This window comes from Athene noctua, chromosome 5, assembly GCF_965140245.1.
Source record: "Athene noctua chromosome 5, bAthNoc1.hap1.1, whole genome shotgun sequence".
Taxonomy (NCBI): Eukaryota; Metazoa; Chordata; class Aves; order Strigiformes; family Strigidae; genus Athene; species Athene noctua.
Window position 1 is genome coordinate 46,010,741 of NC_134041.1, and position 25,108 is coordinate 46,035,848.

General features: G+C 41.7%; 2 protein-coding genes and 1 long non-coding RNA gene across 7 annotated transcripts; 2 read left to right on the forward strand and 1 right to left on the reverse strand.

Moving 5' to 3' along the window:
* Positions 1-203: 203 nt before the first annotated feature.
* On the forward strand, positions 204-3,840 carry BLOC1S2 (biogenesis of lysosomal organelles complex 1 subunit 2). 3 transcript variants are annotated; one of them, XM_074907345.1, is made up of 5 exons: positions 204-316; positions 1,146-1,262; positions 2,068-2,187; positions 2,683-2,787; positions 3,302-3,840. In XM_074907345.1, exons 1-5 carry the CDS (start codon positions 265-267, stop codon positions 3,331-3,333), a joined length of 426 nt encoding a protein of 141 aa, XP_074763446.1. In that variant the 5' UTR covers positions 204-264; the 3' UTR covers positions 3,334-3,840. The 3 variants fall into 3 exon arrangements, with proteins under 3 accessions (XP_074763446.1, XP_074763447.1, XP_074763448.1); XM_074907346.1 differs by having other exon boundaries at positions 3,305-3,840; XM_074907347.1 differs by lacking the exon at positions 204-316 and adding an exon at positions 442-742.
* A 5,401-nt stretch (positions 3,841-9,241) lies between these two features.
* On the forward strand, positions 9,242-18,869 carry LOC141960963 (uncharacterized). Its single transcript, XR_012633717.1, has 3 exons — positions 9,242-12,772; positions 16,581-16,648; positions 16,889-18,869. It is a non-coding gene; the product is annotated as an uncharacterized LOC141960963 (long non-coding RNA).
* LOC141960961 (cytochrome P450 2H1-like) lies at positions 13,677-21,967 on the reverse strand. 3 transcript variants are annotated; one of them, XM_074907343.1, is made up of 9 exons: positions 21,788-21,967; positions 20,203-20,365; positions 19,186-19,335; positions 16,810-16,970; positions 16,253-16,429; positions 15,677-15,818; positions 15,198-15,385; positions 14,596-14,737; positions 13,677-14,111 (listed from the first exon to the last, which is right to left on the reverse strand). In XM_074907343.1, the coding sequence occupies exons 1-9, from the start codon at positions 21,965-21,967 to the stop codon at positions 13,930-13,932; spliced, it is 1,485 nt and encodes a 494-aa protein (XP_074763444.1). In that variant the 3' UTR covers positions 13,677-13,929. The 3 variants fall into 3 exon arrangements, with proteins under 3 accessions (XP_074763444.1, XP_074763443.1, XP_074763445.1); XM_074907342.1 differs by having other exon boundaries at positions 16,801-16,970; XM_074907344.1 differs by lacking the exon at positions 16,253-16,429.
* Between the last annotated feature and the right edge of the window lie 3,141 nt (positions 21,968-25,108).

The window sequence follows — 25,108 nt, forward strand, 5'->3', positions numbered from 1 at the left end:
GCCGGACGGTGGCCAGTGACCAGCGCCGAGCGCCGCGACCCGCCGCCGCCCGCTCCCGCCGCCGCCCGCTCCCGCCGCCGCCCGCTCCCGCCGCCGCCCGCTCCCGCCGCCGCCCGCTCCCGCCGCCGCCCGCTCCCGCCGCCGCCCGCTCCCGCCGCCGCCCGCTCCCGCCGCCGCGCATGCGCTATGGTGGCGAGGGGCGCGGTCGCGGCCTGGCGAGGGGTCGAAGGCGGAAGCGGGCGCGGCGGGAGGGGGCCTGTCGCCATGGCGACCGCGGCGGAGGGGCTGCCCGAGGCCGGCGCGCAGCCCGCCAAACGTAAGGGGCCGGGGACTGGGCGGCGGGCCCTGCCAGGCCGCGGCCAGCTCCCGGCGCGGGGAGGGGGCCGGCAGCGGGAGGGGTGGAGGCCGGCTGCGGGAAGGGTGGGGTCCGGCTGCGGGGCGGGCCCGCGGCTTCGCGTATGTCGGGCGGCCGGCGGCTCCCCTGGAGCCTGGCGGCTGCACCCCGCCAGGGGATTATCCCCGTGTGCTTGTCGCCCCCCTCCGCGCCGCCGCTCGGCCCGCGGGAGCCGCGGGCCTCGGGGCAGCCTTTGCGTTCAAGGCGATAAAAGCTGCCGACGGGGGGAAGGGCAGCCTGTCGGGTTGTGGAAGAGATGCTGAACTGCCCCAGCAAAGAGCAGAACAAGGACAGGTTGTGATAGAAAGGAGTTTGGAAGAGAAAAGCGGTGATTATAGCAGTCCACAGGTGGGAATCAGTTGCAGCGCCTCGTGAAACGGATTGGGGGTGGGGGGCTGTTCTATTTTGAATCGGTAACTAGAAATAAACGGCAGTAGCATTGTGCAAAGTCACTCAAAAGTTCTCCAAATTCTTTCCTGTCGTCTAAGCACAGGAGGGGGCTGATACTTGCAAGTGCAGTCAGGCCAGGTGCTTGTCCCTTAAGTGCTCCTTAAAGTATTATTTTGAAATAATCTTGATGTTGTTTCAAGGAGACTGTCTAGTTTTGTTACCCCTTAGTGTAGACAACTTATATGGAAAGTAGGTGTAGTCAAGTTGAAGGGGGAAAAAAAAAAAATGGGACAATTTAATCTTTATGGTGTGTTTTTCTGCTAACTTTCCCCTAACCCTGTAATATCTGTACCCTGATTAGAGGATCCTGTTGTTGAAACAGCAGAGGAAGCTAAGGAACCAGCAGAGGCAGACATCAATGAACTCTGTAAAGACATGTTCAACAAAATGGCTACTTATTTAACAGGTGAATTGACAGGTAAGGCACTGCAGTACTGACCTGCAAGTAAGTTTTTGTTTCTTTTTCTTTTAAAGAAATTTGTTTTGTAGTTTGTCTAAGCTATACCTATTTAGATTGTATCTAGCAAGACTAGCAGATCAAGTCTGGCATGTTGCTAGACTGCTAACAACACTGAGGTTACTCATATTAATGAAGTATCAGAATAGCACAAATATTTTTCAAAATAATTCAGTATGATATCAGCAACTTAGAAATAATGCTTTTTAGTCTTGCAGAAGCTTGTACATAGAAAGACAAGCAAAAGGGGACTAGGTTAAGAAGGGCTAGAAGAGAACCACAACTGACAGTGAAATGTGCAGCTATTTTGTTTCTGAGAGCAAGGGTCATACCTGTGTTTTCCAGCATTCATGCTTTAGAATAAATTGCTGTGCAACCCTAACTGGAGAAAGTAAACTGCTCAACAAGTTAGTGGATTCCATAGGCTCTTGATTTTGAAAGCATTCCACAGCACTACTGATTTGCATGGATTTGAAGGGTATACAGTACAGATTACCAGTCTGGATTTGTGTTACCAGTTTTGTGAACATTATGTTTAACTGACAGAATAAGAGCAGAAATGTGAGGAATCAGTCCAGTTGAGTTTTACAATTCACAAAATTTCGTCTCTCTTTTTGTAGAGCATTGTTCTAATACCTGTATTACCATCTAAACTATTCTTTGTTACATTTGGCTATTGTTTTGGTATCTCTTGTCCTCTTGAAGAGTCTGCACCCAATTCAAACCACGTCGACTTTTAATTAAAATAAACTCTATTCTTTTTAAGCCACCAGTGAAGACTACAAACTCTTGGAAAACATGAATAAGCTGACTAGCTTGAAGTACCTAGAAATGAAAGATATTGCTATAAACATCAGTAGAAATCTGAAGGATTTAAATCAAAAATGTAAGTAAACCAAATAAGGTAGGGCTATAATGAACAGTATGCTTGTCTGGGAAATGAAGCATCTAAGAGTCAGATGGTTCACACTCTATTAGATGCTGAAGGAAAGAAAGCTCACTGGAATAGACATGCTGCTATACACACTAATCTCATATATTTCTTTACAGCTATAGACTATGTAGAATAGCATAAGAAAAAGTGCATCGGAATTTATGTCCTGCTTTACCCCAGGTTTTGGATCCGACAGGAAGTAACACTTCCTTTGATTCATATTTTATTGTTGCTTGTGTTGAGCCTAGCCAGTACTCTTAAACGTTTCATACTTTCCTGGAACATGTCTGTTGGTATCACCACTTGGTTTTGGGGCAGGGGAAGGAAGTAGCTCTTAAATTGTTCTATCTGAAGAATGTAATGGAAATGCTTTTGTTTCAAGTGTGAACTGTTTCTTGGAAGTGAATTACTGAGAACTGACAGATAAAATTTTTATACTTTTTTAAGATGCTGCTCTTCAGCCATATCTGGAACAAATCAACCTAATTGAGGAACAGGTTGCAGCTCTGGAGCAGGCAGCTTATAAATTGGATGCATATTCCAAAAAACTTGGTAACTATTGTCCTCTACTGTTACTACCTAGCAGTATAGCCCCTCAGAAGGAGATTAAAAAAGGCAAAGTAAACTCCTCCTCTGTTTAACACATCTGAGCTGCCTGTGTTGCTTTTGAGCAACAAACATTGTGTATGAAGTGGTAAGCACTGGGAAAAGATTAATGTAACAAGTTATATGGAGGTGGACTAGTATAGGTATTATTGAACTACAGCTTTTTAGTGAGGCTTGATTTCTCTTTTACAATATGAACTGACCCAAATTTTAAAGACAGTTGTTTAATCTTGCGAATAGAGGGATTCATAATGTTCCACCAGGTACCCAAGTCCTGTTGGCTTAAGTTAATATTAGTTGTCTGACTTAAGCACCTGCTTCTTAAAAATTTTGTTATATAATTCTGTTTGCCTAAATGCTTTAGTAAAAAATGAGTGATACTGTAAATTAACTTGAATTTTACAGGATTCAAAGCTTTTACCTATCCAGTCCTAAAATATTGTTATTTTTCCTTCTGCAGAAGCCAAGTACAAAAAACTGGAGAAACGATGAAATTACAACAGTCTTTAAGTTGGAGTTGGGCTATGAGTCAGACTGATTTCTGTTTTACAACAGCAATTCTGTATGTTGATAAGGATTTGGTTACAGCTAACGTCAAGACTGGTAACTTTTTTAATCTATTGAATACAGTAAGCTGTATTCTGGCTTAAGGCTGAATAATATTTTCCTCTTCTCAAGAGGTTCTGTTGCTTCAGTTGTTCTGCAGTGAAAAGTAGAAGCCTGTCCAGATGTTGATACTGGCGATCTGTGTGAGTCCTATGCCCCACATGAAATTCTCTGTCTAGGAAAAGCCCTCCATAACCTATAAAGTCATCTTCCCTTGGTAGCAGCAGGACCTAAACTTCATGTTTAACTTCATTGAGCTCTGCATTGAGAAGATATTTGGGCCTTTGGAGTTATGAGCACGATATTGAAAACACATAATTTTGGTATCCACCTATATCTGTTTGAAATAGAGAGTCTAATTATTATAAGTTTACAATAAACCAACTTGCTGCATTTCTCTCTGGAATCTCAAATTCCTCTTGGAAAGATGATGTAAGTTGTCCTTTTATTTTTTCAAAAGGTATGTTAATAATGACAAACTCCTTCCAGCTACAGGAGATCATAGAAGAGAATATGTTTTAAACTCTTCCTCAAGTATTCCTGCAACTACATTCTTTGACTGTCTGGACCTCAGGTGAAATTGCAAGAAGTATTGCTTTATCACATGCTCAGTTAACTTGGCAGATCTTTTAACTACTTTACTAGTGAATTTTAATCCTAGTAGTTTTTGAAGAGGCATGCCCAGCACAAAAAGCTTACTCTCTGTCAGATTAACAGTGTTCCAAATTTCTAATTTAGCAGAGCCCTTCTTACTGAGCAGATGATACTTCTCTACTCCCAAGTTGTTTTTTTTTTCCTGTACCTATTTACTCTGACTAGTTCAAGATGTCTTTTGAGTGAGTTGCAGTTGAGGATAGTACAGGGGCTGATGTAGGAAAGAAGTAGATCAACCTTCCTACAGACTGTTTAGAAAAATGTCTAGTCAGCTGCCAGTGTGGTAAAGATCGTAATGCTGTTAGTCAGTGTACAGCCACTGTAAATAGTCAAGATGGACATTTTTCCCTAGTGCTATTTAAAAGCAGTGAAGCAGATGACCTTTGAGAGCCTTTGTCATCACTTTAAAAATCATGAGTTTAAAATAGAAATACTACATGGCCTTGATGTAGGATTTGAGAAGGTTGAGTTCACTTTAAAGACAGGCCTTTTTGGAATGGGTGACTTTAAAGAGCAAGATTAAGTCTCCCAGAGGTATCCAGCCATTTGTATCTGTATTGCTTTTTTTTCATAGTTAGTACACTGATGACTTTTCTACCCGTGAAAGCAAATTAAGACATTGTTGTCAAAGCCACATCGCCCAATATGACAGGAAGAGGTACCAACAGATGAGATTGTTGCTGTGTTGGAGGAAATGACACCATGCAGAACAGCAGCCTGTTTTAAAATCTGACAGATCATCATCTCGGGACACATGCTGTGTTTGCAGTTCTGCTGGTCAGGAAGATCTAGCCAGCCAGATCTAAAATATTTGTGCCTAGAGACTGGTATTTGAATGGTAGTTTGCCAGTGGCCTGCTTGGTGATCATGGATGCTGTGAAGTGGTACTACAAGGTGGTAGACTAGAAGTCCTGTTTCTCCAGTGTTTCATGCATCTGTAGATTATACAAGAGCTAGACGTGATTCAGCCAAACTCCTAGTGTTTTGATAGTACCATCCTTTCTCTTTGCCATTGTGGAGGAGAATCACTGATGGAAAAGCATGAGAGTGCTGCTCAGAGTTCCTCTGTTCTCTGGAAGAATGAGGATTTTCATTATAGCATTATAGAACTTGCATGTGGCTGGGAGCTTAGTCCCTGATCCCTTGTGAGTTCCCTCCCTGGCCCCTACCCATCTGTAAGAACAGAAAAGTTACTCATTCATATCAGGTTGGAAATGGTTCTGAATAGATGGACATCATCTAGAGCTGGCGAGCCACTGAAATGCTTACAAGGGCAAGTTCTAGGATTGCAACCAGACCACTGATGTTCTAGCCTAGCAATCTCTTTGATTCCCAGCTTTCTGGGAAGATGGTGCTAGAAGTGCAGAGTGGATGCTGGCATACAAAGGGATTGTTCTGCACTCTGGCTAGGTGCCAATGCCAAGATGAAGTGATTACAGAATTGTATCCCAATTATAATGAGAAATTACAATGGGAGAGCTAGCCATCTGCTGTCTAGAGAATTGTGATCATCTCCATGTGATAAAAGTATCAAGCCCTAAGTGCCAGTGACTTGTCCTATTGCATGGCAGCAAGTCTAAAAGGTTCTGCTTATGGCAGGTAACCTACAAGTCAAGTATTGAACATAGAATGAAATGTGGGCCAGACACACTCCTTGCTCTAATGGCAGCACACTGCCAATGTAGTTGCAAATCCACTCTCTTATGAATGTGGACCATATGCACTGGACCCTCAATGGGAGGCAGACTCCACAGATCCAAGCTGGGTATGGAACTGGATGTGTGGCAGACCTGCTCTGTCTTAAGATGAGTCCCAGTCACCCTCCATTAACACAGACACTCCACATTCCATTTGAGATGCTAAAACTCATAGTTCCATAGTAAGAAGGATTCACTGTCACTGGGATCATAACAGCAGCCTTGCTGTGTAAATTCTTGAAGTGGTCAAGAAGAACAGCGTGGCTCTCCTCTCTGTTCTGTGTTTACATCCTCTAGCACTTCCAACTGCCTTGGACCCGGTAGGACATCTTTGCATCTTGAGACCATGGGGAGTCATATAATAGTGAAAATGTTTTAGGGCTGCTAGTCTTAAAAGAGACAGTCATGTGCCTTACCCTTCTTAAGCATAGTTCAATGTACCAAGCCCATACTGCAGCAGCAAGGCTTTGCTTCCATAATGCGTGCCTGGAGTGTGCTGTGTTGCCGAAGGCAGCTATGGACATGACGGCAGCCCAGTAGGAAGTTTTCCTAACATGGGGGTTAAACACAAGGATTGTCAGTGTTTGGGCGGAAAGCATTGCACTCAAGGTTATGCTAGCACTAGCTAAGCAAGAACACATTTTCAAGGCATGAGGGCTAGACTTTTTCCTCTGCTCAGCAGAAAACTGGAAATTTGTGATTAAGCAGATTATGACTACAAAACACCACTCTACAGTACACACATACTAGCTGTCAGTCCTCATCAGCACTTCTCGGGTCTCCAAAGACATGTCAGAAAGCAGAAGATGCTGTCAGTGTCATGACTAAGGTTGAAATGGTCCTCTCTAAGACAGCATCCATAAAGCTGTTGCTAACAGGTATTGCTCCTCACCCCTCAAGGCTGAGGGGATCAAGGGGACTCAGTGACAGTGGACAGGTAAATATGGTCACATGAAAGTAAAACCATTGTGTCTCGTTCCCTCTGTACTTACCTCACCTGAAGAATGCTCAGTCTGCATGGGGCTCCCTGGCCTTCCTCACCCACATCTTCATAGTCAGAGGCCGAGTGTCTGGTTTGTTTGTTCATATCAAGGCAAAGAGCTGGCTCAAGAATAGATTTAAATATATTTGACTGACACTCCTCTTTGGATCTGGTTTTATAGAACCACTGGCTTAGCCATGTCTTGTTTTAATCACAAGTACATTTGGTAGTTGCTTTGATGAAGAGATCCAGTCACCACTTGCAACCCAGCATGCTGTTGGAAGGCCTAGGAGTCTGTGTGATCAGTGCATAGAAAATTACAAAGAAAAATAATACGACGTTTCTCTGCTCGTCGTCTTTCCTTGACAGGATTGCAGGAGGGCCACGAGGGGGCGATGTGTCAGCAGAGAAAACTTCCACCACGTAAAGCCGTAGAGGCAGAGTAAGGACGAAATCTTGCTCCTGTTGAAAACGTTGTTTTTCTAAGTATAGAAAATACAATGCTATTTTAAAACTACAAAGATTAAAACCTCCAGGAACTCTGAAGATGGAAATCCACCTAGCCATGCATTGCTAGCAAGTGCTTAGTGTTTTCAGCTAAGAGAGCTAGGAAATAGCAAATTCCTTCACAAGCTCTTGAGTATCCCACCTCCAGGAAGCAGAAATGGGAAGAGGAGCTTGTCCCACAAGTGACTCTTTACTGGGAGGAAATTTTAGAGACCGACTACCTGGCTGGCTGGAGGATTGTGTGATAGTGGCATCCCAATTAAGCCAAGAGCTGACAGCTGTGTTCCCAGTTTTTTGTCTCCGAGTAACTATTGTCCTCTCTGCCAGAGGGGCCTCTGTGTGACTGGTAGAATCCAAATCATGGTGAAGATGACAGGTCCTTGGAGAGTAGTACCACAGAAGAGACATAGCTAGGTGTGTGTGAACAGCACAGTACTGGGGAAATGTATGGTCCAAAAGCAGAGGCATAACTTGGTTACTGCTCAAACATTTCACCTGAAGAGTCCGTGAGAAATTCCAGAGGTGCAGAGGTATAGGGGGAGACTAAATCTCCATCTCTTCTGCAGCATTTCCTAGTGGAAAATTTCCCCATTTTTTTGTCTGGGATAGAGTTAATTTTCTTCCTAGTAGATGGTATAATTCTGTGTTTTGGATTTAGGATGAAAATAATGTCGTTAACACACTGATGTTTTAGTTGTTGCTAAGCAGGGTTTACACCAATTCAGGGACTTTTCAGCTTCTCACCCCATCCCACCAGTGAGTAGGCTGGGGAGCACAAGAAACCGGGTGGAGACACAGGCAGGACAGCTGATCCAAACTGGCCAAAGGGATATTCCATACCATATGATGTCATGCTCAGTATATAAACTAGGAGGAAAGCTGGCCAGGGACCACTGCTTGGGAACTGGCTGGGCATTGGTTGGCAGGTGGTGCGCAATTGCATTCTGCATCACTTGTTTTGTATATTCTAATTATTTTATTATAATAATAATTATTATTGTTGTTATTTCCCCTTCCTTTTCTGTCCTATTAAACTGTCTTTAACTCAACACATTGATTTTACTTTTTTTTTTTTTTTTTTTCCCCCCAGTTCTCTCCCCTATCCCATTGAGGGGCAGGGAATGAGAAGCAGCTGTGTGGTGCTTAGTTGCTGGCTGGGGTTAAACCACAACAAAAATATAATAAGAAAGTGTTACTTGAAAGGAAGAACACAGAATAGAATAGAGGAAAGGGAGCAGTGACAGATGAGCGTCAAGGGGCAAAGGACCTTATCAAAGCAGTCTATGCAACTGCTTTGGAGCTAAGCAGTTCTTGAGGTCTTGGACTGCAACTGCAAACCAGGTGGTGAAAATCACCCTAGCACATACAGCTCTTTAAGCAGAAATGGGAGAGTTCCGTTCCAGAGGAGGACTTTTTCCCTGGCGCCTCGAGACAGTTCTGCCCAGCTACTCTAACAGGTTATTCTGTAGTCATCCAACTTTCAGAGCAGTACTTTGTGGAGATGTCCGCAGTATTCACAATGGGCTCTTAAATCATTAGTAGAAACTGCCACATGTCCAACAGCTGAAAAACAACTCTTCTAGAATGGAGTATACTTTTAAACCCAGAACTCTGCGTACAATAGAAATGTTAAAAGATATCCAGTGGGATGATTGTCACAAGTGTATATAATGGCCTGAAGATAAATACATTGTTGTATTTGCAGCATCCCATCAGAGCACAAACTTAAGCAACAGTAATAGGCAGAAAACAAACATGCTATGAAAGTATGACAGTGTTTGTTAATGATTAATGTTAGTCCCTGCTTTCTGATACTACAGTAGAACAAAGTTGACCTTAAAAAAGCTCACAAAGACTTAAAAAATTAGAGCAGTTGTTCTAAGTTTGTTGGCAGTAAGTGATAAGTGATTTTTTTCTATCCAGTATGTTTAACTCAGAGGAAATGGGAGGAGCTGTTGGTTACCTTTGCACTGTTATTTTAACTGTAGGCTTCATAAGGTGAGCCTTCCAGGATGCAGCTTCAGCCCTTCCTCATCCCACATGCCTGTTCCACGTTGCGATGGAACCTCTGGGAGCCACAACAGGTTTCTTGCTGGTTTGCATCGTCTGCCTCCTTGTCTGTTCAGCGTGAAGGAAGATGTCTGAAACAGGGAAGATCCCTCCTAGGCCATTTCCTTTGCCCCTCATAAGAAACATGCTGCAGCTGAAGAGTAACTTGCCTGAAGCCAGTAGATGTAACTTAAAAGCTATGTTCTTTTTTGGTAATTTATATCAGCTCAGTAAGAAGTATGGTCCTGTGATCGCAATATGTTTGGTCTCAGTACATGCAGTGGTGTTGTATGGACCTTATATTATGAAATAAGCTATGATTGATTGACAAAGGTATAGAGTTCAGTGGACAATTACTTATGCCACTCTCCCAAAAGTTCTCCAGAGGAACAGGTACTTTTCTGTGAGACTATTCCTAGGCAGAGGTGTTCATTGGGGAGTTTGTAGCTGAGAAGTCAGAAGTGGGAAGAGCTGATTAGTATAGGAGCAAAGCCTGGCAGAATCTGGAGAGACCTGGCATTAAATGATCCTAGTCTCTTGCTGTTGTAGATGATAGCTGTTGCACCCTGTAAGGTCAGGGTTATGACCTGGAGACCAAATGGCTGTGGTGGCATCCTCACACAAGTTTCCACCCTAGTGATTGTGTATGTCATCCAAGTGGGACAAGAATATCCTAAGAGAGCAAGGACTCCTTCTCACTGAGGGCCATTGCCCTCCCTCTTCCTCATTTCAGAAGAGTTGAATGAGGAACAAAGGAAGTTCAGGCAAGCTGCCATAAAGAAACCAGGCATCTTTCTGACATGATAACAAGTTAAAGAATTTTACTTGAAGGCACTGCATAAGGAGTAGTTAAAGAGAGCAATGCAAATACAGACACAATATAGGAAATCCAGGCAATAAAATAGTATGAACTCTCTACAATTTGAAATATAATGTAAAATGAAAATAAGAATCAATGTGATAAGAGTGAATAGCTGTTCAAATTTAAAGGTAAAGGTTGCTTTGAAAGATGCTAAAAAGCATTTAACCTGGGAATTATAGCAGGAAATAATTTCTACCTTACTGACTCCTGAGACAAAATTTCATCTGAAGGGCAAAAGCCAATGGAAAGACCAGTTCATTTTTGCCATCTGAAATGTCTTACTACTGATGTTCCCTGGACTGTGCAACCTAAAGCCTTGCTAAAGCTGAACTGCTCATACTGGTTCCTCATGCTTCTAACCCACAGCATGTACAATCATTTTCTTGTCTCTCTAGTGCTTATCATACGCTATAAAAGAGGCCACATTTTAGCCTATGAGGGGAGTTCAGATTAGCCTGTATGGCTCTCAGAGCTTGTTATCTCTAGTAGTGTGTGAGCACAGGACAGGAGGGCCTAAAGGTCATTGTTTTCAGGGAGTTAATCCCCTCGTGCAGGGTTCTGGGTTTTTTCCTTTACTTTTCAAGTAGTATTTCAGACAGCTGCAAATGAACCACCTCAGAAAGCTGGGGCAGGGAGTCAGCTGGAACAGATATTAGATGCCATGAGACAGGCAGTAAAATGCATCATCTATCCTTGACACCAGTTCTGTGATCTCCTTGATCTGAAAAATGACTAACCAAAGTGTGTTCATGTATGTGGGAGACTATTAAGAGGGCCACACATTGCAGAGCGCGGAAAAGCTGTGTTCCTTGGACTGAGAGTCTTCAGTGAAAGAAAGAAGCCAAGTGAGGCATATTTCATATTAGAGCTTGAAAAGGCAAAAACACAATGTGAAAACTCAGCTACAAGAAAGTTGGAACCTTTGCTCTGTGTGTGTGTCTTTATTGGGGTGTGTCTGTGTGTATCTCAGAACACATGAGTATTTTGAGTTATGTTCCATGTGAAAAGCATCTGTGGTGTGTTTGCGTGCCAAGCAGAAGACCCATTTAGAAAGGTGAGTCCCAGAACCAAAGTTCTTTAGTGTTAATCAGTAATCCAATAGGGAGCTTCATCCTCAGGATAACACAGTGCTGGTGAACCTCAGTATATTCTGTGTGATACAAAGCCACTTTCAACTCTTAGGTCTCTTGACAGTCATATATAGCTTAACATGCTACTCTATAGAGTTATCAAGAGAGCACTGACATCCCAAGAGGTCAAAATGTATTTTTGAAATTGTAACTGGGAGAATCACTAAGAACCTTGACAGCTGTGGATAAAACCACTGTTTTCATAACCTTCCCTTTTAAATGCAGCTTCTGTGTGGGAATTCACAAATGTCTTAGCATCCTTCCCTGCAGTCTACAGCGGTATGTAACATATATGTGCACATGAGGCTCTGGTATACACTCTGCCCGTGATTTTTCCCTCTTCAACAAAAAAATATTAAAGATATTTGAGTTTACACCTGGCTACTCCAAACTGCCTGTATTCACCTTTGATAACCTCATCTGCCTTGATTCACATCTATCCTTAATGTCCAGACATAAAATTAACCTACGTATGTCATATTGATTTATAATAGTAGTTCAGGCAAGTGCTATTGCCCTGTTGTGGGGAAAATGCTCAAGCACATTTGTTTGCTTCATAGACTGCTTCACTGAATTCCTCACTTGGGGACCCCTTTAGTGGTTTTGAGAACTTACCAGTTCTCTTCTTCATTAGTGCCTGCCCAGCTGACTGTTGCCTCTGTAGCTGCTTCCCAGCTTCTTAGAAACATCTTAGAAACTGGACCTCACAGAGGTGCTTATATTCTCTGAGAGATGTTTGGGAACGAATAGCAACAGCACGCAGAATGGATTAAATGAGCTTGAAAGCCACTTCTTCATGTAGCCAATTGACAGGAACTTTGTGCCAGATTTGCCATTGTCAATTCATATAGCCCTGCACATAAGCAAGCAATGCACTGTCTGTACAGTCCCAGTAGAAGAAAAAGTCTAGGCAACACAGAGTGCTAGCAGGCAGGGAGAGGGTGAGTAGTATGGCTTCATGGGAGATGTAGAGCTTTTTAATGATGGATAATTTTTTCAACTGGTGATTTTAATTTTAATGGTCAACAAAGGTTGATGAGCTAAATATTATTCGTTAAGCATTCAAATTTTAAAGATCAAATCTGATCCTTAGTCTCTCAGGAGATGATAATATCACTTGGTGCTAAAGCAAATTAACCCAGAGGAATGGTGAGTAGTCACTGGTGACCATTGCACTGCTTTTTGTACCACAGGTGACACAAAGTGAGGCTTCCAGGACACAGCTTCAGTCCTCTAATCTCAAAGCCCACTGTGTATCATGGTGGAGTCTCTGGGAGCTAAAGCTGTTTTCTTACTGATTTTCATTAACTGCCTCCTTGTCTTTTCAGCAGGGAGGAAGATGTCTGGAACTGGGAAGCTGCCACTGGGTCATTTGCTTTGCCTATTTTAGTCATGGCACAGCTGAAGAGGGATTATGTATGGAGTGCTTTCTTCTTTTTATCTGGTAAGAAGACTTGTAATAGTTGATCCTCTTTGGTATATGGTGATAAACTAAATGATATTTTCATATAACTTTCATTCATATTTCCATGATTCTGTGACATTTGTGGCTTTTGCCTTTTTATCTTTTTTTGCCTGATTGTAACATTGCTGTGGTGTTCTTTACATGCTTCATAAAATAATGGGAAGATGCAGGCTGCTGTTAATCTAGTAAATGGCACTGGATTGTATCCCAGTATTATTTAATTTGTCCTTTTTTGTCACAATGGACAGTTCTGTAACCACAGCTGGGATTCTGGTAGGTCTTGTAGGGTCAGTCCAGCCTTCTCCCACATTGTTACTGAGAATGGAAGTTTTATAGGTCATTGGCCAGCTCAGCCTTCAAGCCATAATACATTTCATATAAATGAGTGAAATGAAACAGATATGTACACAACTTGGAAAACATTTGGAAGTAAAAGCTTTGCTGAGGCAGGTCTTCTTCTGGGATCTCAGAAAAAACAGCAATTCAGTATGCTACTTCTTTATTTTGAAATATAAATTGTAATTTCACAGACCTTCATTGTATTCAAAAAAGAAAGGACCCATCTTCCCAGTCACTGATTAACTCCATCCCCACCATGGAAGACAATATGTATTGGGGTAAGAATACAGTAGATGATCATCTTCTAACAGAAGAGACCCACTGTTTTATGCTTACCTTTACAAATAGGTCACAAACAAAGTGAAAATACAGAGGAGAGCAGTACCTCAAGCAGAGTCTGTGGAAACCCTGGAGTACAAGCATCTGTTCCTGCTGTGTTGAGAGGATCAAGTGATAGGGACAGCAGCAGCAGGGGTCTCAGAGCATTAGTCCACACACCCTGACATGTCAGGATATCATGAGCCAGATAGGAACCTTAGCCAGGTGAGGTAGGTACAGAGGAGAGCCTGTATAATTTTACACAGGGATCTATCTCTTTCCCTGTGCAATTGCATACTCTATCTCTCTTTAGAGCTGGCTGTGGTGATTATAAAAGCACCATACAATTTTCTTTCTAAGCACATTTCTCTCCATAAAGTATCTAGCAAATAGTCTGAGTGTTTCAGTCTCAACAGATTGGGAAATGACTGTCATTCAACCAGAGCTTTCAAGAGTTTAGGAGCTGGCAACTGTCTTGGCTAACGTGGAAGAAAAGAGACCTCATAAGGTCGGGGCATATTTACCAGAGTGCTGACTAATGGGGAAATGTCAATGTCCTTGTGATCAACAACAGATTTCAAAGTAAAGTTCTGCAGGATGGCAGTTAAAAATATGAATAGCTCCATCCGGGCCAGACCTTCTCCTGCACAGATGCGTTTTCCTGCAAGCAAAAAATAACAAAAAGTGATTGTGACAGTGGAGTATTTTTCTGGTTACATATTTTAACCACTGTTCCATGAAAGTTCAAACATTTCAGAACGGACAGGCAGCACTACGTAATTTTGGGGAAGCAAATTAAATAGACTAGGGGCTAAATGTCAGGAACAGTGACAGTAGTCAATGGGCAAAGGCAGTTTGAGAGCTTCATTTTCTCATGTTCCTGCTGTTTGATGGTAAGTTTAGAGAGAGACAAGTTGCATAGCTGAGACCCACTTCATACACCTCTTCTATAATGCATTGGAGGAGCTTTGTGATTACAAAAAATGAAGTCAACTGAAACTCTAGTAGAGGGGTTAGAGTGGCCCAGAAGTGACTAGCAGATGATCAGACATCACTGCACAGACCATGGTGACAGAGCCATTAAAATCTTCAAACAGGTTCTAGGAGAGGATAATCTAGGATCTGAAATAGAAAACAGGTCTTACCTGCAGAGAATGGCATGAAGTAGTCACTCTTTTTAAAGGTACCATTTGCATTCAGGAAATGTCCTGGGTCAAATTTTTCTGGATTTGGAAATTCCTTGCTATCATGTAGGACAGAACTCAGCATAGGGAATATGATAGTGTCCTGAATTAACAAAGAGAGGGAAAGAAACTTGAAATGGAGACATGTTAAAGCAACGTGCATTGAGAAGTTCCCAGAGATGAATAGAAGGGTAGTCAAAGTTTAACCACTTTAAAATGAACATTGAATTAACAAAAATGTGTGCTATTGGTATGGCAAATATTTTTTAAAATTAATTTTAATGGTGAGTGATTAGAGTATTTAATATTGCTTCCAAATAAATTAGAGCTTCAAATGCTTACATTTGTGTGAAAAAATAGAAGCTCTCCTTCACATAGATGACAAAGTCTTTTTTTTTCCAAATACAAGGAGTTGGACTCAATAACTTCCAGAATCCCCTTCCAAATAAAATTATTCCAATTCTATATCACATTTCAGGGGTTTTGAAAATAAAATAAAACACAATAGAACACATAATTGTTTTCAAGATATTATGACTTTTCTCAGGCACAGTGTAACAGACCTTAGGGATAAAATAGTCTCTGAACTTGGTGTCTTTGATCACAGTATGTGGGACATTAAATGGAAGGAAATCAATGAATCTCTGGATTTCATGGGCCACAGCATCTGTGTAGGGCATCTGGCTCCGATCTGCCATGCAGGGGCTTCGGTCTCGACCAATCACACCGTCAATTTCCTTTTGAATTTTCTCTGTTAGGAAATAAGTAAGTGTTGAATGGACAAGCCCCCCATTTGTTTGTCTAAACCTCTTCCCATATTTACAGCAAAACTTGCTTTTAGCACACCAGGAGTATATGAATGGACTTAGTATTAATATCTCTTTCCTGTGAATAGAACTAAGGCATATTTCCACACTGAAACACAGTTAGAGGACCTCCTTAGTTGGAGGACCATTGCCACATGTGGTAGTAACAGGAATTGTCCAAATTGACCCCATGACCTATTAAAAAGTTATCAATTATTTATTTATTTTTCTATTACCTACTATCTCCGGGTATTTCTGGAGAATCAGAAGTCCATATCTCAATGTGGTGCTTGTGGTCCCAGTTCCTGCAAGGAACAAGTCGAGTGTGGTTCTGGTCAAGGTCTCAACGGTGAAATCTGAGTGACTGTTCCCTTTTTCCTGGAGGAAGATTTGTCAGAATGTTTTGAATGACAAAGCTAAGCCACTTCTTTAAAACAGAAAGTCCTGTACCCATAATATATGTTTATAAACATATCTAATATGCTTTTAAAAAGGCAACACTCACTCTCCAGAAAATCAATATTTAAGGTACTTTTACTAAATAATATTATGAACCTTTTTTAATGTGGGAGGAGCATTGAATTACATCAGCCAGACTGGTCTTCAGTTTTCCTAATTTTGGCTAGTTCTATTAATTCTGTGTTTAAAAATCCTTGATAAGAAAATAGAGAGGTAAGAATGAACTTGATGTGCTGAGAAAAGCAAGTTCCCCTCTGTATTTGCTAAAGCCCAGTGCCCTGTCACAACTGAAAAGAAGCTTTGATTTAAGCATGTTTTCTTATAATCCAATAAATCTCTCACTTTTACATTACCTGTTCCATTTTGTTAAGAAAAGCATCAATAAAATCTCGAGGACAAGTGGGATCCAGGGTTTTCTGGTGGTTTTCTATGATTTCTAAGGTAAATTCATTAACTTTGTCAACATTTTTTATTAATTTTTGATGAGGCCCAGGTAAATAGTCCATCACAGTTGGGAAGAAATTGTATAGCTGTAAAAATAAAATGATGGAAAAGCACATTCTGATTAATGAAAATAATTGAAATGTTCCCCTAGCTCTAACTATGAAAATGGGGTGATTAAACTACTTTGGAACAGTAGGTTTTTAATGCCCTTTCCTTTATGGTTTCACTATATTCAAGGATAGACTTCACTGGGGCAACTTTTGCAATGATACCCTTCTTTGGACATACAATGGCAATTCCACAAGGTAAGAAAAAACAACAGGAATTGGTTATTTAACTACCTTTTTGGCTTTCAAAAAATTTCAGAAAATCCACTCCAGTTAAAAATTAATAACATGAATAAATATTAATTAATAGAATATTATACTCATCAACAAATTTATTAATTAAATTAAACTGTACACACCTGTGTTTGTACAGAGTTCTGTAACGTGTTGTTTTCCTCTAGTAAATCAATTAAAGTTAGAAATTTCTTGTCCTCATAGTCAAACCGATCCCCAAAGATGATGGAGCAGATGATGTTGGAAACAGCATGGACTACAAAGCTGCCAGGGTTGAAGGGTCGCTCTGCAACAGCAAAACAACCGGTATCTTTCTTTCAGTATTTCAGGCATCAGTGCTTTCTCTGACACTACAGGGAAGTTTTGCATCCTCTTGAGACCCAGAGTTTTGCACCTCTTTGAAAGGATAGTGAAGGGCTTATTCAATTTATGATTCTCTACTTGAAGTGAACTTAATTCCCCTGTTTGAATCATTTAAATATCTCCTTTGTCCTGTTCTCAGCAGAACACTGGTCTGAGTGGCTTGGTTTCTCTTCAGCTGACACATGCCTGTCTGCCTTATAGACTGAATATTAGAAATGGCCGGAATATTCCCACCAAAACCCAGTGAAACCATAAGGACTTTGCCTGACCTATGTCTTCAGGTTATTACACCCTGTTTATGAACTCTATTAGCGTAACCTCACTTGTATAACCCTCTCCTAGGTGTTCACATGCCTGTGATCAAAGTCTAGTTTTGATAGCACAGCTGCATAAACTTCTAAGAAAACTACAGTGTAAGAAAAAAGTACAAATAGACCCAGGAAAGAAAGGAAAGGTGCAGACAGTGATAGGGTATATCTCAAGGTTTCAAGAGAAGCAGCAACAACAACATGAAAATGTATAAAATCCTAAAAGAAAAATGAGGAGTCAGAAAATGGCAACTTGGCAGCATTGAGGATCAGCCTATTCCAAGAAGCAATGTCACCAACCCTTCTCTGCCTGACTGACAACTCCTTGGCCATTGAAGACTCAGCAGATGTCTCATCAGAGATGGTGAGGATATTCATGTTTCGTAGTAGATAACTAGTCCTATCTATTTATTATTTTCATTAAGAGTAAATAATGGGTTTATACTTTTGAGTTGTATATATCTTGCTTGCAAAACCTTTTAGTACACAGTAGAAGATGTCATAACAAGGTGAGCCAGAGATGGAGGCTTGCAGTAGGGAATAGGAAATACAGTATTACTGTGTTAGTGAAAGGATAAGAGAAATGCAGGTGAGAGTGTTTTCTATGATTTGTAGCAGGAACGTTTATCTATGAAGCCAGACTGAATAGTGGCTCATGGGAAACAGTGATGCTTCAGCATCCTTTTAGATCCATCTGCTTTTTGTCCTTTGCAGAATAAGCACACGTTGAAGGCTGGCTGTGGAAAGGAAGCCTGTGGTTCAGGCTGGTACTGTGCCACTCTCAGGGGAAGTACTTAAAAGTAACATTGTCTTACTACCAGAAAAGGCATTTATAGGTTGAAACCTTATGTGTTCTATTCATTGTATTTTATTTTGGTGGGTTACCTTATGCCTTGTCCTCCAAAGCAGCTTATAGTCCCTGTTCTCATTGCTCACCCTCACCAATACTGGGAGGTACTGTCTAGTGTTCAGATGGACTGGACCCAAACCCAAATATCTGTAAATGAGTTCTCTGGTCACCCACTTCTTCATGATCTGCTTACTTAGAGCTGCAGGAGACAAGGCAAGGAAATGCATGTTGCATGTTACTTCATCACCTGGTGGTACTCAGCCCTGTCTCCATAGCTGAATTTGACCAAAGCCTCATGTCCTGGTTCGGCTAGGATAAGGTTAAGTTTCCCCAGCAGCGGGGAGGGAGCTCCAGCCAGGTGATTCAATACCATGCTGATGTCAGGTCCAAGCATGGGAACAGTTTCTGGGATTGCTTTTGTCCCTGACGGTACCACGATGGGATTGCTGTATCCTTGTGGTATATCTCTGTATATCTCTTGTCCTGTTCATTGTTATTACTGTCTATTGTAATTGTTATTGCTATTGTTGTTGTTCGGTTTATTATTTATTACACTGTTGTATTAAATTTTTCCTTATCTCAACCCCAGGGTTTGTATCTCACTCCCTGCCCCATCCAGTCTGAGGGTGGGGGAGGGACAACAGCAACGTGGTCTAGGGTCCCGGCAGGGCCTAAACCACCACACCTCAGTTTTGGGGCCAAGCCATTCCCTTTGCCATGTCCTGTCTTGTTCCTCAAGCAGAACGGGTTAAAGAATGCTTTCCAACATGAGTCTCCTACATTTATCCCTCCATACTGTCACAGTGCCTTTGACTGACCCACTGCCAGCAGTGATAACTTTGCCCATTGGAACAGGGAGCAGAAACAGCAGCCACATGCCCTCTTCTTGGGTCATAGATTTGGTGAAGCAGCACTATACCCCTCATTGTCTCATTGCAGATATGCAGGGTGTCCCAGCAGGTACCAAGTCCATGTCCTACCATGTGTGTTCCTGATCCTCTCCACCAGAAAATTAGCTTCCTCCTGGATTCGCTCCTCAATGCTCTTCTTCCCCATCCCAAAATCACGTAGGGTGGTGAGTGCAAATCGTCGGAGCTGCTTCCAGGTCTCCCCATTGCTGGTCACAATGCCTGACACAGGAAGGAAAAGTAGACCTCCATGAGGAAACAGATTTTTTTTCCCCCTGAATGGGAGCTATACAATAAGTACTCAACATGCAAAGACACCTCTCTCTGGAGTTATACTGCAATTACTATATGCTCAAAAATGTAACTTCCCTGCAATTCTGGAGGTGACAAATCTGATCCATCTGTCACAGCACTTTGAGTAAAACTGATTTTATTCCCAGAATAAGAAAAACTACATTAGGATGTAAATAAGACTGTAGCAGTGGTACTGAATTGATCTTGGCCACAAGCACATGGCCTTTGCGCTGACATAACTGCTCAAATGTTCTGTTAAGCACCTTCACACTGCATAACATTATTGACAATACCATTGATACTGTACTATAGTACCATGGAATAGGTAAATACCCAGATAAATACCATACTGCCCAGGTGAATAAGCTCAGGGCCTAATTTTGATGTGGCTCTTACTGGGACAGCCTATATTATCTTGTCTTTGTTATGCTGTGGACTTTCCTTTTGCTGGTTCCTTAGCTGTATGTATATTGTCAATATTTTCAGAAATATGCTCAGGGAAAATGAGCATAAGATCTCAGAAGAACATTTAATGAACAAAATTTTAGCCAGAATTTGAAGCATGCTAAAAATAGGAAGGCACTCAGTGAAGCCAGTCTGGGACCTTAAACAGTTCTCCAGGGGTCCAGTTCACTCAAGGGTCCAAGTAATGAGTTGGGCTTTTAGTCTTTTAATGCTAATTTGTATTCATGAAAGCAGTAAATGACCACCATTCCCTCCTCCACTGCTCTCTCAGATGTGTTCCTGAAGCACTGAAAGCTTCAGCTTTGTATGCTAATATTACCAGGGATGTACCTGTGCCTTGGAAGAGTTTTTTAAGCAGTGGTAGATTGCCTCTGCCACTGAAGTCATCTGCCTGATCAATCAGAGCTTCTTTCACAACATCATAGCCATACAGCACCACAACCTTTTGTGGGCCTAAATATATTGTGAAGACAGAACCATACTTCTCGCTGAGCTGTAGGAAAGAGGAACACAAAGAACAACATGGCTGAATATTAATCGTGTGAAAAGAAGTTCATAGCAAACAGGTCTGAGGGCTGATGTGCCATTGTCCCAGCACTGCTGAGACACAGCATTGATTAGCAGAAGTGAAAAGATCTTTCAACTATGAATTACAGCCAAGGGAAGAGGGAATTGTACAAGAAATAGGGGATATGAATGGAAATGGTAGGGTGTCAAGTCCAAACCCCAGAAAAGAAAATAGTTCTTCATAGGGCTGACAAAACAGTCAGGAATGACTTTCTGTAGGGCATAGTAGATAACATTTTACACAGGCTCGAAAAGCAATTCTATACACTTATGGAAGCAAGTGTCCAAAGGGCTTTTGAGCGCAAACATGCTACAGTTGCCTCTAAAGTCTCCTGGGCCGCACTCTAGAAATTGCGCGAGTTCAGTGGAGAGTCACTCTATCCTTGCACTGATCATGTACTCTTTCCCAGGCATCAGCCTTTGGGTACAATTGCAGAAAGATTCTTGGGCTACTTGGTTTGACCTGGAACACTTCTCATGCTCACTTTGTATGAACAAACTAGATATAGTCCTAGGTTTTTATGGTTGGAAACTGAATCACCTTGTGCTCTAAAACAAAGCAGAATGCCTGAGGGTGCTCATAATTCTCAATGTACACAAGCACCAAGGCAAAAAGGAGCTCATACACATATGCATGCGTCTGACAATACATACGGTGATGTTTGCCATCACCACAACTTTGCTCTGAAGAACCCAGAGACACCCACCCTTCCTATCCATCTGCAACCATCCCCTCACAGACCTCTAAGGAACAGCCACTCCAGCTGATCTCCCTCCACCTATCCTCTTCCAGGACTTGCAACACACAGTTTTTGTTTGACAGATGGGTGACATCAGCCAGGGGAGGGAATTGACAGCAAAATTCACCTCCAAACTTTTCAACCCCTTCAGTGGCTACTTCTACTCTCAGGAGATCCTACCTATCTGCTAGGGAACAGAGGCAGCAAAATGAAGCAGGGTCCTCCCCAAAAAAGGGCCAGGCCACGTTGACAGTGTTCTGAGGAGTCGGGCACAGGAGGAGTGTAGTGAATATTGCAGTAGCATCAGTGCCTTGATTGCAAATCCACTGCAAATTGCAGTACTGCCGTGAGGTCAGCATGGGACTCATCATTAGTATGATTATTGCAAGTATGTAGGCTTAGACTTGCAGTATATAGACTTAGATATATAGATTATTGCAATATGTAGACTTCAGAAGTATGTATTTCTGGGAAACCTTTTGTTTCTGTTTGAGTCTGACATTTGGTCCATGCAAATAAAGCTTGTGAATTAATCTGAAACAGTCTGGACCAGACTTTGTTTTATATGCAATGGAGACAACATAGGAAAGAAGGAGACAGTCCCTTACCTTCTTCAAGCTTTCAGGCAAGTTCCACGGGTTCAGCTGGAGTATGTTTCCAACAGTGGGGAGCATGATGGGACCAGGCGGCTGCTTCTCTTTTTGCGATATGCTTCTCCATGAGGCAAAGAGAAGAAGGCATGCGATGCAAACCAGCAAGAAAATAGTGGTCATTCCCAGAAGCTCCATGCTGGGCTGAGGAAGGTATGTCAAGTGTCAGAAGAGCCTGATGTTAGACCTGTAAATCCATGTTTATTTATATGCTGTGATACCAAAGCACATGGATGAAATTAGTCAATAGTGCCTTCCTATTTCTATTGAGATATGAGATTACTTATTAATCTGCTGAAGATAAGAATGAACAAACTAAGGATTAACTCCTTGTTTGCATACTGACTTTTACCTCTCCAGCTTGTGTTTCTTTGGGTAAACATTCATGTAGGACTAAAGGAATGTTCTAATGATGTCAAAAAAAACTCAAAATGCAGAAATATTTAGAGTCTAGCTGCTATGTATATGCTTAAACTCTTGCTGTTTGCCCTCATGCATAGACTGACATATGCCAGTCCCTCTAGTATCTGAGCGCAGTGGAAGGAGGTGTTGTGGCTGAAAACGGTCATCATCACTATAGGTTCTTCCTCCACTTTTTGAATGAAATTATGCAATTGTACTGAAGTCACACGTGCAGATTTTGAGGAATACACTCAGTTTGTCCTAATCTGATATTTTAACCAGACAAACCATGCTGTCTACAGCATTTGCATGGTCACAGGTTCTCCCCAAACTACAAATCCCTGCAGCAACATGCAGTATCCTTTCTGGTGTTTCTAGAAAGTAGTCAAAGATCCATAGAAGGTGTGAAGATCCATGAAAAGTAAAGGAACCCCGAACAGAGTTTAACAGAAGGATTGGTTTAATTAATATTATTTAATACATTGTAAAATCTTATGCTTCCCACTTCTCCGTCTCACAGGAATCCAAACCACCACAAACAGGGTGAAAACTGTGTGTGTTTTCTCACAGAGAAGTAGAGCAGAACAGCAATTCAGACACCTGAGACCAAAGATCTGATCCCAGGACTCTGTTGCCAAATTTTGTCTGTACATCATACGTAGTACCTGTAAAGTGCTAGCAATCTACTGTAAATGCTGCACTCTGACTCCTACAGCCCCTTGGGTCTAATGTGCCTCCCCCACCATTTCCTGACTTTCCACTCAGCCCCAACTACAAGGCATGACATTAGGCTGCATATTTCCTTTTTATGTAACTTTACGTAAGGAGATGCTGATCCTTTCTTGGAGCACATTTGAACATGGTAGCTATAGCAAGATGACTAGAGCAATTCAGGGAAGCTTAGAGGAAACATCACTGTGCAAAGCGATGTGAAAGGTGCTGCGCTTTCAGCAGACACTCAGGCTTGCTGCTGGCCAGGACTGGGTGGATGATGTCTTCTTAAAACTAAGTGGGTATGGGAAGGAGTCTGAATAACAAGTACACCTTTCCTAAACTAAACACACAATTACTAAATAGCATAGCTCAGGTTTCAGAAAACCTGTAGTGCAGTAAACCAGTGAAGTAGATACAAGGTGAGAAAAAGGAATTATTTTCTGACACTGTTTAAGTGTCAAGAACATTAATTATTCATTGGTTATTAAAGTTAATGAATGTTACTAAACTTGACTTTTGTGACTCATGTAGTAGCCTTAGAGCAATGTTAATTCAGCCTCAGTGAAGCTGCAGTAGAGAAACAAATAAACAAGGGAAGAGGACATGGGGTGTAAAGAGTGGGAGCTGATAAAAACTGCAGCTTAAGAAAGGTAATAGGAACATTACTGAAATAAAAAAACAATTGGTTTCATCACTGAAGGAAATCTCTGTGTAATAAGAGACATTAAAATTATTCTTAAACTCTGAATAAGAATCAGTGCCAAAGGATATTATTTTCATGTTTATCTCTGATTAACAAAAGTAAGATATTTCCTATGAAACAGGTGCTCAAAGGAAATGCAGTGGGTAATGCTAGCAAGAAAAATGGAGTGGGTCAAACGGAGTTGTGTGGCAAAATCTCCCTGGGCAGCTCTGTTTGAAACATCTAGCTTCTATTCTTTGCTTCCAGCATTTGAATCTTTTCTCACCCCTGAGACACAACTATAAGTTTGGAAGGACTGGTTAAATGGACTAGGTCTCTCTGGGCTGGAAAAAGGTATGAATGAAGTGGAAATAGTAGACATCTGTGAAACTGGTAAGGGTTTGGAGAAGCTAAGAAGGGAGTGACTGCTTATATTGTCTTCCTGTGGAGAGCTATGGAGCACTAAAATAGCAATTGGCAGGTTTTAAACAAGCAAAAGAAGGTGGTTCTTTGCACACCATGTTCTTAAACTGTGGAACACCATTTTGCAAGGTGTATGTGTCCAAAAAGTAACCAGGTGAATTAATGGGAGAAAAAACCCTTGAGGATACCTAAACATAAAGATACCACTGATGGCCCAGGAATCACTGGAGACTGGGGTAGTCCGAAAGCATATTCCTCTGTGGTTGCCATGGTTTTATTCTGTTCCTTGGGAATCAATTTTTAAGCCACTGTTGGATAGGATTCTGGGCTGGCTTGACTATTGTCATGGTCCAGTACCTCCATCCTCAGGCTCCTATGTCCTTATGTCATAACATTTGACATTTTACTGATCATTTTCATTGAACAGGTTAGCAGAGTAGTCTATGGAAATCATCTTGCCTGATCTGCTGTGAATAACATCTCAGCTACTAAACCCTTGCTACTTTGAGATAGGACTTTTCTTAATGCCTTGCAGAAAATCACAGTATCAACCTCTGTCTTATTTCTGGCAGCAATTTGACAAAGGATCTGCTGTGATCAGCAGGTATTAAGGTTCAGTGATAATCTCAGCATTCAACAATTTGTGTAACACTCATATTTGCAACATGCTACACAAGTAGTACTAGAGATAAGACACAAACAGCATCATTAGTTTTCAGATCACAGAAATTACATTTGACCAGCTAGCAAAAATTCTTGGTTAAATATTTGTGTATGAACTCACTGGACCCAAAACATAACTCAGCTGAAAAAGGATGAAGTCAATGAAGTTCATCAGTCATTTGCAGTACGTGGCAAATTGCTTGTTTATTCTCCAAAAGGGCAAGAAAATTAAGCTGATAACAGCCTTCCTGTGACCCATACTGTGACTCTATGAACAGTACATTGCTGTGTTGCTGCTATACCTCATCATCTTTGAATAAGGCCAAGATGCTTAGCTCTAGATGACAGTCAGCATTAAGAAAGAATGGGAGCTTCCCCAAGCCAGGCAGAAAAAA

Coding starts and splice junctions, on each gene's coding strand:
- BLOC1S2 (XM_074907345.1), top strand. CDS start 265: ATGGCGACCGCGGCGGAGGGGCTGCCCGAGGCCGGCGCGCAGCCCGCC. Junction 2,188..2,682: donor GAAGGATTTAAATCAAAAAT/GTAAGTAAACCA, acceptor TACTTTTTTAAG/ATGCTGCTCTTCAGCCATAT. Junction 2,788..3,301: donor TGCATATTCCAAAAAACTTG/GTAACTATTGTC, acceptor TTCCTTCTGCAG/AAGCCAAGTACAAAAAACTG.
- LOC141960961 (XM_074907342.1), bottom strand. CDS start 21,967: ATGGAGCTTCTGGGAATGACCACTATTTTCTTGCTGGTTTGCATCGCA. Junction 16,430..16,800: donor TACAAACACAGGTGTGTACA/GTTTAATTTAAT, acceptor TTATTTTTACAG/CTATACAATTTCTTCCCAAC. Junction 15,819..16,252: donor TTCTTAACAAAATGGAACAG/GTAATGTAAAAG, acceptor ATCTTCCTCCAG/GAAAAAGGGAACAGTCACTC.